The sequence below is a fragment of the Falco cherrug genome, chromosome 3, assembly GCF_023634085.1.
Source record: "Falco cherrug isolate bFalChe1 chromosome 3, bFalChe1.pri, whole genome shotgun sequence".
NCBI lineage: Eukaryota > Metazoa > Chordata > Aves > Falconiformes > Falconidae > Falco > Falco cherrug.
The window spans coordinates 115,682,660-115,698,669 of NC_073699.1; the positions used below are offsets into that span (position 1 = coordinate 115,682,660).

General features: G+C 49.1%; 1 protein-coding gene across 4 annotated transcripts; it reads right to left on the minus strand.

The window, feature by feature from the left end:
• Positions 1-23: 23 nt before the first annotated feature.
• FAM76A (family with sequence similarity 76 member A) lies at positions 24-15,923 on the minus strand. 4 transcript variants are annotated; one of them, XM_055705807.1, is made up of 10 exons: positions 15,773-15,923; positions 14,638-14,702; positions 13,756-13,810; positions 13,028-13,180; positions 11,996-12,153; positions 11,384-11,470; positions 10,600-10,731; positions 5,223-5,358; positions 4,680-4,781; positions 24-2,110 (listed from the first exon to the last, which is right to left on the minus strand). In XM_055705807.1, exons 1-10 carry the CDS (start codon positions 15,851-15,853, stop codon positions 2,024-2,026), a joined length of 1,056 nt encoding a protein of 351 aa, XP_055561782.1. In that variant the 5' UTR covers positions 15,854-15,923; the 3' UTR covers positions 24-2,023. The 4 variants fall into 4 exon arrangements, with proteins under 4 accessions (XP_055561782.1, XP_055561784.1, XP_055561781.1 ...); XM_055705806.1 differs by lacking the exon at positions 24-2,110 and adding an exon at positions 3,118-4,344; XM_055705809.1 differs by lacking the exon at positions 10,600-10,731 and having other exon boundaries at positions 15,773-15,922.
• Positions 15,924-16,010: the final 87 nt, after the last annotated feature.

Below are 16,010 nucleotides of genomic sequence, written 5' to 3' on the forward strand. Positions count from 1 at the left end.
AAATAGAAAGTATCAGACACAGATGAGGATTTTTTAAAACACTTTTACAGTTGTCAAGAGTTTTGTACAAATCAAAGCATCCCTTTTAAAATCTCCATTATTACAAACATACAAAGAAACAATGTTATTACTACAAATCATCAGCTACTCAACTGCATGATCAATTTATCACAATTAAAAAAAAAACATAATAGTATATACAGGGCCTTTCTCCCTCTATTTATTTTGAGGGAAGTGAAAAAGCAAAGCCCCCATTTAAAAAAAATCCCACCAATGCACCTCATCTTCTAAAAACATGTGAAGTATAAAATTAGATGAGTATTCTCCTGCTGTCACACTCTGGAAAAGTGTAACAACTTTTTCTTTTTTTTTTTCTTGTTTTCACCTCAGAAGTCTCTTAAAAAAAAAAAAAAAACAACACAAAAAAACCACATGGCAGAGTGTCCGATGCTGCAGAGTGCTCCTTCCGTGCTGGAAGCCAACATCATCAAAAAAAGTGCCTTTGAGTAAAGTCATCTTTAGTAACAAAAAAAAAGGATAAAAAAAAAAAATCACAATCTCTAGTTAAAAGCTTAATAAAACCCCTGACAGAGCAGCCAGCCCTGCATCAAAAGGGACGATTTCTCCTCTTCACTACCTATTTTCAGTGCTGCTCCAGACCAAGGTTTCATCCCCTACTCCTCCACCCCGAGGGTCTCCAAACCCTGAGATGTTTCTTCACACCCTGCCTGGAGCCTGGTGCCGGGACGCCAAGGAGTGCTCCTGCCAGCCGAGAGCTGCGCGGGGCTTTTTCCCCCCTGCAGCCACCAAGTGCTTTTTATTCTCCCCCTCGCCACCCCAAGAGACAGAGCCTGGGGAGCAGCCGCCCCGCTGGCCTCGCCAGAAGGGTCTGTGGTCTCTGCGCTGTTTCTGAGAAGCACATCCCTGTAACAGGAACTTTCATAGCCCTTTTAGGCTGCTGGCTTTTAATCAGCAGTGAGAAATGTCCCTGGAGAGCCCCAGGGAACACTCCCCAGCTTGGGTCGCTGCCTGAGTAAGCACTTTCCTGGAGCCAATCTGGCCCCTACTTCTGCATCTGGATGGGAGCTATGGGGCAGGGAGAGGGGGAAGAAGAGGGTGAGCTCAATCCAGGAACTGAGGGCAGCAGAGGGAACGTCCAAGCCTCGAACTCTCCTCATGTAAAGAAATGGAGTAAGAGATGCTTGATCACACCAAGTGCAGAATTCATCAAAGCCCCAAAGGTCACCAAGTAACCAGGACACCGGGGGGGGGGGTGGGTGGGTGGTGTACCAGGTGGGTTTGTGTCTGTATCGTTATGCTCTGGCTCCCAACCCAAAAGCTATCCTAACAAAACAAGAAAACACAAAACCAGGCAGTTCAGTTTGCCAAGTTAACACAAAAAAGAAGAAAAACAAAACAAAACAAAACAAAAAATTTCCAAGATAAATACACAGCCTCCATTTTGGAAGCATCTTCAAAAAGCTGGATCAACCGTTCTCAGCAGTGGCACAACCTTCCAGTAACATCTGTTGGGCTGGTGATTTACTGGCTTCCTTTTGAAGAGGGAACAGTTCAAAAATCAAGCTCCCACCACACACGGCTCCCGTCTTATCTGCGTAACAACTGGCCACGGCTATTGCCTCACAGCAGCAGGTTGGGAACCAGCAAGAAGTCTCTAATGCAGCAGGTTCCTGTTTGCTAACAAGAAAGGATTGGCAGTGGTAGTAACTGGTTAGGAAAAGACTTCTTCCAGAAAGCAGTGCTTCAGGGGGAGGGGGTGGTGGTGTTTAGGATGGCTGGGACCTCTCCCCGTGGATCACCACGACACAGACCAGTATTCAACAGAGATCGAAACCAGACACGCTCAAGCATGCTGTTGAAAGGCAACACACACCAGGCGTTTCCATCGAGTCCATGGCAGTGGGATAGTGACAATACTGAGGGTTTGGCTTCCAGCGATCAGGCAGGTCTCCTAGACTCCTTGGCTAATGCTGGGGAAAGCTCCCAGATTGGGGGTTTGGTTTTAAGGGGAGGTTATTGCTCCCGACTTCTCAGGCTTTTTGCCCTTCGATAGGGCAGCTGCTTGCTTCAGGAGTTCTCTGTTCTTGGCCTGGAAACACAGTGAAAACGGGCATTTAATGGCACGGATTATCATTAGTTCTTGGGATCCTAGAATTGCTTGGGCAGAAGCTGCTGGCATCCTGCACGCAGATGAAAAAGGAGGTAGATGTTGCTGCACGGCATCATGGCATGAGCTCAAGTCCAGCACCTCATCTCCAACCACCTAGAACAGGCTCTTCCCATCCCTTCCCCCTGCCGTCCCACCACTGTAACTGAGAAGCGGGCTGAAAGTTAACAGCTTCCACGGTGAAGGGTGACAAATGTGCCAACTTGCACCAAACCAGCCAAGGACACTCACCAAGGTCAGCTGGACTGGCTTTCCTTCCTGCCCCTTTCACCGCCACCATGCTCTGACGGCGTGAGAAGCGGAGGAGTAAAACTCCAGACTCAAGCTCCCCATCCTTACTCGATTCAGTGAACTGAAGGCCAACTTCCCCTACCCCACACTCTCGCTTATATCAAAAAAGCAGGGTGGAGCAGCTCCCTGACTCCAGCTTCACTGCGCCCTTGGTTTCTTCACACACCACCTACATTTTACCAGGATTCAGCTCTTGTACTGACTTTGCACCCCTACTAGCCTTCCAAACCAGAGCACCAACACGTAGCAACTTACAGTCTCTCTGGTTTGCACCTAATTAAAACTCATGGCAATTTAGGAATGAGGCGCTCTAGCCCCTTTTACTAAACTTCTGAGCTCACCCTCCTCTAGCCTGTGAGGTAAATCATGCTATAGCTTAGGATAAAGGGTAAAACCCATGCGAAGCCAGATACAGGTCTTCTGCATTAGTTTCCAGTGAATGAACGAATAGGCAAAGGGTTAACGGGGGGAATTAAACCCTCTGCTCCAGTGCTGCATGTGGTAAAGCAGCTTCTTTTGCCTCCTGCAGACTGGAAGAATACAGGCACCCCTGCTTCCCCCCATGAAACGACAAAGACAAAATAATAAAACCCAAGAGCATGCTCAAAAAGCGAATCATACGAACACTTCAAGGCACCTACAGTACACCGAGAGGATTCGAACTTTTATTTTGGAATCAGTGAAGAAAGTTTCCAGAGCCTCAGTCAATACCAGCTGAAGTAGAACATTCAGACACCAGAGAGAACGAGTTCAGGGCAGTCCTGGTCCGAGCCAAGTACAGCACAGCCGTGCAAACCCCTCTGCACCCAGGAGAGGCAGGTGGCTGCGGGCAAACCTGCTTGTGGATCTGGTGGTTCCTCTTTTTAGAACTGAGCCAGTTTAAGGCTGTTGGAAGGTGTCCGACAGCTTTGGAGGCAGATGTCCTCTGAGCTACAGCAAAGGCGGCAGCAGGGTATACTGTTCCCACGCACAGCGAGCAACCAGCGTGCCCTGCCTTGGGAAACGACTGCAAGGAGGGGGGTCATCTCCCACTTAGCCCTTGACCTCACGGCCAAGGCTGTCAAGGCAACCGAAAAGTGGTGGTTTGTGCTAATGGGAAATTGTCTATTCATAACTGGAGGAAGAAGCAACTCATTCTTTGCAGGCCACCCAAAGCTACGAGATAGAAACAGCTCTGGGCTGACAGAGGCAGTGCAGGATCAATAAAGCAGAACAGAGACAGAAGGCTCTGGCTGTCATCACTCCCTCAAGAACAAACCACCAGTGCCTCCCAACTCATGAGGAGCGGGAAGCACATCCAGCCCCCTGCGCACCACACACAGCTCTTCCAGCCTTCAGACAGGCTTGCAGTGCTTAGGAATGTGCGATGTGAAGGGGATCTCACAGGCACCAGCCTTCCGACAGCAGCTGCAGTCTCAGAAACCTGTCGTCCACTGACAATTAACTTGGGTGTGTGCTGATGGAGGAGGGGCTGTTTTCTCAGGGGGGATCCAAGTCTTTTGTCTTATCTCCTCCCATTTCTCATTGCTAGGGCTTTAGATCATTATATACCCCGGAGTAATTAAAGGGTGCAAAGTTCATTTCTGTGGCTGCTTTCTTTCGTGTAACCAGCTCCCCTCTGACCTGATCTCTTTGGTGGCTCAGAGCGTATTCATGCTGATAGTCTGCCTGGTGTTCCCATGGCCATGACAAGAATCCTGCTCTCCCTGTTCCCTCGAGCTCGGGGACTTCTTTATTTGGACTATAGAGATACAGTGCTACAGGAACTGCCAATTGTTTCTCGAGCTTTGTTCTCTCTGGTTATTGGTCACATAAATCACATTAAGAGCTACGTGGTTGCAGGGAGCTGACAAGGGTTCTGCAGCCTGGAAAAAAAGGTTCAAACCTGATTTTGGCAATAGGTAAAATGAGTTTGACGATTCCCGTCTAGTCCATAGGGGACACAACACAGCACTTTACAGTAAGTCTGAGCCCAAGTAGAGAGCAGCAGGGAGGATATAAATAGGGGTTATGATGCACTGCAGCCTGGTACAGAACTGGGGAGGGGCTTGCCTGGCAGAGCAGAGAGGTTGTAGGACAGGGCTGAGAAGCATTAGCAGAGCTGTGTGTGCAGAAGCTCACGGGGTGTTGTGATCAGGAGTGTCCTCTGTCACTCCTGGGTACAGCACAGCTCAGCAAATTAAAACAAAAATGCTGTCACCTGTAACTGCTCCATGACCTCCTTGTGTGTCTTCTCCATTTGGTTCATCTTTGCCCTCATCTGCGACTCCTGGTACTGTAGGTCAGCTTTCAGCTCTGTGATCTGCAGACAAACCAGTAAGGAGCAAGTGAACTGGAAGAAGAAATCAATACCTTTGCCCCAGACGCACTCTGCCACAGAAAATGCCTCTGCAGAAGTTGTGGGAGACTGGATGGGTTCAGAAACATGCTGGGGGACTGCAATGAGACTAGAACCGTATCACTGAGCAGCACAGAGAAGCAGGAGCTGCCAGGACTGACTTTCTGCAAGGAACAGCATGTTTTTTCTCAGTCTTGCCCCCACATGGAGGTCAGAAAATGGCCCTTTATGAAATGAAATCTCCTGTGTAGGTCCAGAAAGCCTCTTTAACTTTGGAAAGGAGGCAGCCTGGAAACAGCCAGAAACAGTCTTGCTCACTCTAAGATAAAAAGCCAGGCTCTGCTGGAGCGTGATCTGTGTGAACACGTCAGCATGCTGTGGGGGGAAGCAAGCCAAGGGCTGTACCTTCTTCTCCTTCTCCAAAATCATCTGATCCTTCTGGTGCAGCATCTTCTTTAAAGTAGCCACTTCCTCCTTCAGCTGGGCAATGATAACAAAGTGGTCAGTGCCAGGAGAGTCCAGGGCAAGGTCCGGAGAAAAACTGCAGCAAAGAACAGGGAAAGACTCGTCACGACCTCTTCTCCTCACAGAGGCAGGGAAACTCCCACAGATGGTACTCAAAGGAGAATAGGAATCATTTCGTGACACATGTGTCCTCCAGACACTCCTTGAATGCAGGTGTTACCTGTATCCCTGCCCTGGGTGCCACATGGAATTTGGGAAACACATGGCATGACAGGCAAGAGGGATTACATGTGATATGTAGAGCTGTATTACTGTGTGATCAGTGAGGACATGGGAATGCTACGGGGGACCATCAGCCAGCCTCTGCAGTGACCATTCAAACAATAAGGATCCTTTTACAAACGGAAGAGCTGAGGACAGCAATCAGAGAGCGAATGAAACTTTATGCAACCACTTAGGAACTCTCTCTGCTCACAGGCAGTCCTTGGTTGTACAGCAAAACTTTTCACTAAATGTAAACAAACATTCTGGCAAGGAGGGAACATGAAAGAGAAACAAATAACCTCCAAGTTAAACAAACAAAGCAAAGGGAGACACCTAGATTAAAGTCAGCACTGTCCTCAGCAGGGAAAAGGGGTAAAAAGACATGCTGGACTTTTGTATTTTAATTCCACCATGACAGAACAATTTAGGAAGAAGTTTCATTACCACTTCAGAGCAGGAAAGACTCTCTCCAGGAAGACAAAGAAATAGCTGAGTACATCACGAGTACACCACCAGGTACTCTAAACCTAAGCAACCAGCTGAAAACTTATCTGGACACGTGTCACTCTCCTGCACTGGTAATTCACAAATATCCCTACAAGACAGCCAGTGATCTGGGCAGCCAAGCACACTCTTGTGCTACAGGAATATTTCAGATCATAAGATAGGATACGCTGCAGCCACAGGCCCAGGGAGCTCACCTGATTGTTGCCTGCCTTCTGTTCCTTACTGCTGTAATGGTAAGCCTGATTTTTATCTCTTGGTGCTAAAAGGGCAGTACAGTCCCAGCCACACACACCTGAAATTGCTGTATAAAAATTTAACGGTAATAAGACAACAAAGCTTCACCTAGAAGATTACTGCAAGTCTGGCTGTTATCAGGCAGCACTGCCGCTATAAAGATAAATAGCCAGGGTTACCTGAAGGCTGACTTTTTTTTTTTTTTTTTTAAAGTCTCCAGACTAGGTCAACACATGTCCTAAAGCTGGGAGCTGCAGTGGACCGGGGAAGGCACAGTCTGAACCCAAACCGCTGCTGCTCTCGAGCATGCTGCCACCTCCATGCTTCCAGTCTCTCCTCTCCACCCGGAGGCAGAGTGTACTGGCTGCTCACCTCACACAGGCATCTCCCCTAGTGCCTGGAAATGGTCCACTTTCTAATTAAAAGCACAGCCTGCATTGATTGGACTGGTTAGTAAGGATGTGCAGAAGAAAAGGCTCTTTCCACCCCTGTGCGAGGGATCTGCAGAGTGAAACTAAGCAGGGGCAGCTTCACAGATCTGAAAGGCACAGGATAGCCCTGCAGCACTGGGCGAGAAAGCTTGGCAAAGGAAAACTCAGAACTGAGGGTCTGTAGCAGACAGCCCACAGCAGAGGAGTCCTGCATGGTTCAAACGTGCCGACAGCAGAGCCCACAGCAAACGGAACGAGGCTGTGCCAGGGGAAGTTCAGCCTGGGCATTAGGAAAAGGCTCTTCACTGAGAGGACGGGTGGTCCCTGCAACAGGCTCCCCAGGGAAGCAGTCACGGCACCAAGCCCATCAGAGTTCAAAGAGCATCTGGACAACACTCTTAGTCATATGGTTTAGTGTTAGGCAGTCCTGTGAGGAGCAGGGAGTTGGACTTGATCTTTATGGGTCCCTTCCAACTCGAGATATTCTATGGTTCTATGTGGCAGGTCTCTGGGTACACTGGATCTAGCACCGTGCGTCATGCTGGGCAGCGAGCTCCCAAGCGCAGAAGAGGTTCATACATGCACACCAGAGGAGAATACCTCCATTTTAAAACTGTTGCCAAGTACTGTTTCCCCAAGTGGAGGCTGTGCAAGATGATGGTGGGTGCTCCAGCATCTCCCTGTGTGCAAGCATGTTACTAACAGTAGCTTTAAGTTCCCACTCAGTGCAAATATGCTGAGGAGGAGAGAAAGAACGAAATAAAAAAAAAGCAGCCTCCACAGAGAAAAAGGCTTCCTCGCTGATTCCTTCTGGCTAAAACCAAACTCCTGCTTACGCCATTCCTTTGCCCAGGCAAGCTTCCCCCCTGCCGTGTCCTGGGGCAATAAAGAGTGCCAGGAGACGCTCACATTTCCCTGAGCAGCTCCAGCAGGAAAAATTCCCTCTGGCAGGTGCTGTTGCAGAGCACACTGTGGAGCCGGGAAGGCGAGAGCCGGCCCTGCCACCCAGCGGGGAGAAGGGACTGGCGGGCCACCAGCCTTCCACAGAGCTGCTCGGGCCCTGCGCGGCTGCGGGTAGAGCAGGTACCCGACCCCCAGGCCTCCAGGGTCTCCTCCTGCCCCGGGGGTCTGCACTCACAAGTGGGTAACGGTGGGCTCAGAGGGCCCAGGCATTCCCTCCTGTCGAGTATGCGAGCACAGGCGGGTATTTTCCTGTCCAGCTGCTGCCAAACACAGCCTCAAATGTGTCAAGGTGCTAATTAAAGAAGGAGGGTTTTCTTTTTTCCTTTTTTTTCCCCAAAGACTGACAAGTAAGTAATGAAAGGTTTCTCTGTCTTTAACCCCACGTTAAGGAACCAGCCTGAGACTCCAGAATTAGAAGGAAACCTGCCAAATACAAGCTGCTCCATTCCTTTAACAGATTAAGAATTAAACCAACCAGCCAACCAACCAAGCCATTTCCCCTACAAATAAACTCCATATCCAGGATCCCAGCCCCTTGGGATGAGTCTGGGGGACATGTGCTCTCCATGTTTGAACAGTCTAAAATGCATGCCTCTAATTAAAGTGAATTGATGAGCTCTCATTGCTCTCAGTGGAGCCAGAGGAAAAAAAAAAATGGAGCTCTTCCAAAGACACCTGCCTCTCTTTAATGAGTGGAAAAGAAACTAAAATTACTGCCTTAAACTCCACACCTGTTAAATGGCTGAAATTAGGTAACACAAATGCCAAACTTAAAGATTTCGTTATTCAAGCCAGGCTAGCATAAAGAGGCACAGACCAGGCTGCCTGACCCTGCATCCAAGTTCACTTTAGACAAAAACATCCCTCATACGCAAAAATCCATCCAGGCCGATAGGAACCAGAACCTGAACTTACACTTCCTCTAACACCACCAAAAAGTAGGTGCAGTTCAGCCCAAGACCCAGTGCTCTAAGCACAAGCCACAACTTTGCTATGCAAAAGAAAATCTTTTTACTAAATGAACTTTACTGCTCGGCATCCTCCAGCATCACTGCCCTCCCCCAGCCAGCTCAGTCAGTAGCTCTTATCACTGCCTGGTGTTAAAAGCACAATTTAGCACCTTGTCTATAGTCACAGGAGAAGGGACTGCAGTGTGTTCATCTGCAGAATCTGTAACATATGAACACTTCTGGCAGCTTCTGCACAAGAGGATAGGGACACCAAGCACTGCCCAAAATCAGGACCAGCACAGCACCAGAGTGCTGTGAAGCCAGGGTGCTCCATACACAGGGGCAGCCCAGCACTGAGTGGCACTGGCAGGACAGGATTAGCAGGGCAAGGTCTGCTGCAAGATGTGCCCCAAGTCACTGCAAGGGAAAGCTACTCCACATGCAGCACTGCCAGCGCTGTTAGCTCCTCCCAGAGCTTACCCAGAACAAACCACTCAATGCCACCCCTTAAATGACCACTGGAAATTGCTCAGTCCCTGTATCGCAGCCATTTGGAGCACCTTCCGTTCTGAAATATGTAAACAGAAACGTACAGATGGAATTCAGTAAGACATAGTAAAGGAATTCCAATTGTATCCAAAAAGGAGCAATAACTCCAGATCGTTGGAAGCTGGACCCTGTTGGAGGTGTTGCTAAAGTCAACTGAGCTCAAGCATGCCCAAATTTTGCTCAGCTGAAGGCTGCATCAGAAGTTTGGCTGGAGCTAAGCCACACTGTACAGAAAGTCACGGCTGATCCCAGCAGCAAAGAGGTGCTGGTTGTATATCACCCCACTCCAGACTACACCTTGCGCGGCAGCAGACCCTAACTCCACACTCAGGTTGTGACCCAGGCTCCAGGCTGACTCTGGGGGGGACAATCTAACAGAAAATGGTGCAAGAGGAGAGGGTTTTGGGGGTTCATCCTCACAAAAAAACCACCCCAGCAACTCCAAAAAGCACACTTAACGAACCGCCATTATTATTCTACTCAAGAAACACAGCCATGTGTCTATTTAAGGCAGCTGCAGCCTGCTTTCTCTACAGCACGTTGCTGGAGCTCTTCAGTAGTTGCTAAAATTACACACAGTTTGTTACTGGGATTCATCAAAGAAAGTCTGTGGCAAGGACCACAGCCTTGGCAGGAGCCAGACTGACAACATCTGACACGAGCAAAATGAAGGCTTTTGATTCCTCTAATACATGCTCCTGTTTTGCAAACGAATGCCTGAGCAATTGATGCCACAGCATGGAACCTTTTCCTTCTTGGATATTTTCAAGCCAGCCAAGGGTATTAGAATGACTGGTTAGGTCTCAGCTCAGGCTTTCATGAGCGAATAAAAAATACCTGGTGCTGTCCTGGAGAGTGGCATCAGTGGAGCGCAGGAGCCTCGTTAAAGCTGCAGCAATACTGATGGGCTGCACCAGTTCTACCAGGGACCTTTCTCCAGTCTCTCCTCTGGCTCCACCAGCACTGAAGGCAGCCAGATGAATTCTCTGACCACTCCATGCTCAGCCGTGGTTCCCAAGCCACAGTTAATCTTTATATTTTCCCAACTTTTAACCAAAACCACTGTTCAGATGACAAGCGGTCTTGTAGACCACTCTGGGAACCACCGCCCTACAAAATTACTTAAGTTCTATTTCCCATCATAGCAATTCATGAATTAACAAACACTGACAAGGTGTCAGTATTATCTATAGGAGGGATGTGATTTGTGGTCTCAAAGACAATACATTTAAGACAGGTAGCAATTAATTAATTACCAGTGGCTTTAACAGACCCTTTGGCACTAACGAGCCTATGCTGTGGTCCATGCTGCCAATTCACTGCTGTTTGGAAAGAGATCCATTGAGAGGGACATTTTCCATGTATGAAGCAGTTCCCAGGGAGGGAGGGCAACAGGGAGAAAACAACAGGTGATCTCACTTCAGGATGTCAGTGCCTTGAGAAACAGGACAATGGTGGGCACCGAGACTCTGTTGGGAAGCAGCCCACTGCGCCAACGTGGACGGGGCACTCTGGATAGGGGGACAAAGCATCTCGGGAGAGGAAGGAACGCTGAGAATCAGAGAGGAAAGGCAGGAATGAAAATATGCATGTATAAGACCATAAAAAATAAAAATCCATCTCAATCACCTGCTTCTGCTAGTGACTCCCATTCTGCTGTGCATGCAGCTGGTGTCAACATAATCCAGCACAAACTGTGACAGCAGAATGGGATCAAATGCTTCCAAGAAAAGCTGTTTGATTGCTTATCCCTCCCCCAGAAGGCAGGAGGGGAAATGGAAGGTGGGTCTTGATCCTCTCCTCTGAGGCTGTCTCCCTGCAGATCAATCTGATAGCCCCGAAAGCACAAAACCTGCAGACCCCAACTCTACAGTGCAGCCAGCAGCCCCCCTTCTCCCCGTAACTGCAGAGAGAGGATAAAGCTGATCTGGCTGCAGTTTTTCTGACTGTTGGGGAACTCAGCCAACACGCAGTTTCTATGCTAGCAGGTCCAGGCGCTAGGTGTTCTTTTCCTCTTCAAACCTGTGTCTAAATGCCAAGTAACACTGGCCTGCCAGGTTCTGGAAAGCTGCTAATGTTGTACCAAAGCCCAAAATGCCTGCTCTAGCATAAGAGCTTCCTGCTTTTCACAGAGAACCATGTCTTATATGAAACTTAGCAAACAAGAGCGCCCACCCACAATTTCCCCATGTAACAGGCTCACCTGTCACCATTGGCAGATATGGCATCAAACTTGGCTTTCTTCTTTGGGATTTCATTCTGAATAGAAGAGGTGGATAAGGTTTTCTGGCTAGAAAAACAAGGAAATTGTATGCTAGAACCTGAATGACTTGCAATCTAAGACAGAGAAGCAGATAAATATTCCCACCTACTTTGAACCCAATTAAACCAATATTTCCTAGCACAAGAATGATAAAAAAATTAATTCCTTGAAGAGTAACTGGAGACTAAAAATAAACAGAAAACAATGCATCAGTCAGATTAGTATGTAGGTGAAGAACTCATGCTTAAAATCTACATTTCAATCATTGAATTTTACAAATGCAATTTAGCATTAATTGGGTACAAGTTCAGTAAGTTGAATCTCTAAGAAGCACTGTCGGACTACAAGTCTACTGCAGCACAGTGGGGCTTGCAAACTAGCAAAGCCTGACTCAGCCACATTTCTCCTGATCAACAGACAACTGCCAAACCCCATTATCAAGGTACCAAGCCCCCAGGCACTTCTCCCAGTTACTTTAGGAAGCACAGCTAACGAGATGCTCGCCCCAGAGGCAAGCTCACCCTGCAGAACAAAAAGGCCCATGCAGGTTACCTGTTATAGTGGCTGCCACTGCTGAGTCTGCTGTACTGCTCCTTCTCTTGCAGGCTTGCCCGGGAAGAGCTGCTCAGGTGTTTGCACTGCTCTTTGGTCTTCTGTAGGACCCGCTTATAGGACAGCGTGCATAACCAGCATAGCAGCTTTCCATCCACCTGGAAGGTGAGAGAGAAAGAGAGGGGGAGAAGTTTTGGTCTTGCTTCCTGCCCACAAACCAGAGAAGTCAAGAAGCACCTTTAGGCTTAAGATCACACACGAACAAGCAGCAACTAAAAAAAGGATCCCTTCAGTGCCTGGAAGGGGTAAGAAGTGCATCTGGCATGGCTGGTACAATGCAGACACTGCTCATTAATAGCAGCTTATCTATTGTAACTACAGTCTCTTGCCAAGCTTCTTACAGACAGTCTTACAGCACCCATTCACCCAGACAGGCTAACTCTAGTGGGATTTCTGTCAAAGCAATGCCAAGGAGTGGTATGTGACAGGGTAGTTGCTGGCGACCAAAACAGCAAGGGTCTCTGCTGGAGGAGGATCAGCAGGAGGACAGGGATTATCAGTGCAGCATCCCAAACAAACAATAGATGTTTATAGCCTGCAGGAATCAGGCCTTAGAAATACACACCTCCTAAGGGGAGCACCTACAGCAAAGGGTGTGCAGAAGCCATGGAATGGGTTTCCCGGTGGAGGTATGACACTTCCAGCTCCTCCTGCTGGAATACCGTTCCCCATCCCTCTCCTCAAGCAGGCACCTCACATTTCACTCAGAGGCCCCTTCTCCTTTGATAGCCCACCTGTCCTTAGGCCAAGTTCAAGAGACCTTTCTCAGTAGATCTGGCAAAGGAGAAGAAGGGCTCAAAGATTAAACAGATCCAAAACAAAGCTCCCACGGCAAAACTCAGCTCCAGAAAAATGCTTTACAACCAAGAGACATCCCCTTTCGAAACACTAGAGAATGTGTCAAGTAGACGGACAGACAATCACTGTGATCAGCCCTTTTACCTTTCAGCCTCCTTTTACAGAGACACTGACCTTCTTTCTATCATCCTTCCGGTCAAACGCACACTGCTGCTTGCACTGCTCGCACGAGTGTGGAGGTCCATACTTCTTTTCAGAGTTTGTGCAACGTTGGCACTTGTTTCCAATAAATGCTGCTATAATGTTGCAGTACTGGCAGGGTTTTGGCTTTAAGAAACAAGAACAACTGATACAGCAGTGCCTTCTAATTGCATTAATACATTGTTCTTTCCCCTTCTCCCCATCACTTCAAAACTTGTGTTTCCTCGTCCCAAGCTAAGTATAATGCTGATCGAGGAGACATAACTACATTTGGACCCCTGGTCTCCAGCTAGGTGTGTTTAGCCATGGCACCCTGACCATTTATCAAATGTTATGAAATCTTTAGAAAAATGTGTAACACCAAAATAGAAACAGTCCAAATCTCTTTGTCAGATTTCAGACAAGCAGGGAAAAAAGATTTGTTGCTACCTCCTGCAGCTATCACAGTTTGTGTAAGCATGCTCTTGCTTCTGCTGGGTATCGAATAGTTCGTTTCCTGGCCTCAAATGATGCAGAGCTGCTTTTTTCTGTACTAAAAGAAGTGAAAAAGTAAAAGCTTCACGCTTGAGGGACCCGTGTATTGTTGATCAGTCATGCTATTACAACAGAGCCAGTCCATAAACTGCTCTGGGATTCAGCAGTATAAAGACAAGAAAGATGAAAGGAAAAGAGGCTGGTGAGAACAAGCCCCGCTCACTTACTGTGCCATAGAGCTTCACATTCTGAGCACACTTCTTGCATATTGTGTTGGTTTTGCTGTTAAGAAGAAGGACAGATCATTCTATTAACACTTCCCCAAAGAAAATTAAACCTCTGTGGTTAGCATCCCAGTCTCCCCTAAGCTCCGTCTCTAGTGGTAAGGCTGTATTCATCTTCACTAGGGACTCAGATATCAAAGTGAATTTCCTATCCCCATCTGGTTGAGGATAATTTGCCAAAAAGTGGTATCACTAGGAGGTATCTTTTAATTAAGGCATCCCCAGATGACACCAGTTTTTTGTCCTTACAAATATAAGAGCCTGATCACCGGCTAATTGGCAGCAGGCATGATTCAGCACAGGTGACATCCTCAGTTCTGGAGGAGGTTTGCTCTGGATGACGAGGTTAGGGCAGGTCAGGACAGAGGTGTATTTGTCCAACAAACACAGGTAAGAACACCTCACACAATGGCTACATGTAGCTTCTGGGTTTATCACTCCTTCCTCTGTAAGCTACCTAACTCACAAAAATGCAATAAAGGCAAAAGCACAGCTAAAGGAAACACGTTAGGAAATAATTTTTGGACACCAGATATCAGATAAGAGGAGAAGTCGTGGGAAGATGCACCCAGATCCTTCACTGGAGAATGCATCTGAGTACTGACTAAAACTAAAAACCAGGCAAAAGGTGCAAATCTAAGGACAGTGCAGAGGCACACCACCTTGCCCAGCAGTTCTTTGAAGAAGGCCAAAGGTCTCCCAAGTCTCCCACAGTAACAATCTACAGGTTAAGGATCAGTCATCGAAGGTGTGAAAACATTATGGTTCCCTGGGTGCATCCGTTCTGAAGAAAACACAGGTTTCCCCCGTTCAGCAAGCATTTACCTTTCCTGTTGGAATTCAGTCCTGCAGTAAGTGCATTTAACAATGGGATGTGCAATCCGGCACTCCTGCAACCACAGAAGCATTCAGTGAGATGCAAGTGCTTCTCCCGCACACTGTTTCCCAAAATCCCAGACACACACATCCGTCAAACTCAAAACATTTCCTCCCTGTGCAGTCACGCTGCTCTTACAAGGGCTGAGAACAGAGGAAGGGTGACAGGAATGGCATGTGTCACAGGTGAGCCAGAAGTAAAATGAGATTTGTAACAAGGGCTTATTTGTGCCCAACGCCCACAGACAAAGGTCACGGTGGTTGGCCTCACCTCTCAGGACAGGAACTGAGAGTTCTGCCAGTTATTCATACCTCTGCCCTCCACAAGTTTCCCGTGGCTAGAGTGCCTCCAGCCCGGCTCTCCTCTCACCCCACGCCTCAGAGCTTCCCCTACACTCACCTGCTTCGCCCCACCTGCCTCAGCAATCTCAGGCTACTCCATTGCCTGCCCCTCATTCCCTCTCTCATCCCTGATCTCCTCCTTCCCCACCCAAAATGCCGCACCCACCCGGAGTGTCCCCCAAAACACACCTCTCGCCTGCAGGATATCCTAAGGCCTCCCCCAAATGTCCTCAGACCCCTCCCAAACACCCCAGGGCCCCCCGAATGCCCCCGGCCTCCCCCCTTGCTAACAGCCCCCCTCACCAGCAGCCCTTCAGTTGCCCCCAGGCCTTCCCTCATGGACAGCACCCATCTCCCTCCAGCTGCCTCCCTTTCCAGCACCCTCCAAACGCCCCCAGCACCCCCAAACAGCCTTCAGCGCCCCTGGGTTCCCCTGAAAAACAACTCCCCCAAGCAGCCCCTCAATATCGCACCCCCCAACAGCCCCCCAGGCTGCCACTGGCCCCACACACAGAGCCCCCACCCGCCTACCCCGTTCCCTCAGGCCTTAAACAGCCCCCCCAGGGCCCCAGCCTCCCTAGACGCCCCCAGAGCCTCCCTATAAACAGCCCCCCAGACCCCTTCACAGCACCCCCTGCCCACCCTCCCTCACACACACTGCCCCCTCACCCACCCCCCAGCTCCCTCACAGACAGCCCCTCCCGACCCCGTCCCCCAGGGGCTCCCGCCGGCCGCCCCGGACCTTGCAGAGCTGCTGGCCCTGGCTGAGCGCCTCGAAGGGGAAGCGCTGGTGGCACTTGGTGCAGGCGTACAGCGCCGCCATCCCGCCGCCCCGCTGACAGGCGTGGCGCGGCCCAGCCCGCCCCGCCCGGCCGACCCCGCCCGCTCCCGCCGCTTCGCCCTCGCCATTGGCCACCCGCCGCATCACTCGCGCATCCGCCGCTTCTCATTGGTCAAGGGCCCGTCAATCCTGGGAAGAG

Excerpts from the sequence above, each read along its gene's own strand:
- FAM76A (XM_055705806.1), bottom strand. The coding sequence starts at position 15,853 with ATGGCGGCGCTGTACGCCTGCACCAAGTGCCACCAGCGCTTCCCCTTC. Across the intron at positions 14,703-15,772 it reads AGGGCCAGCAGCTCTGCAAG|GAGTGCCGGATTGCACATCC; the intron begins GTCCGGGGCGGC and ends CTGTGGTTGCAG. Across the intron at positions 4,782-5,222 it reads TTTTGGAGAAGGAGAAGAAG|ATCACAGAGCTGAAAGCTGA; the intron begins GTACAGCCCTTG and ends GTTTGTCTGCAG.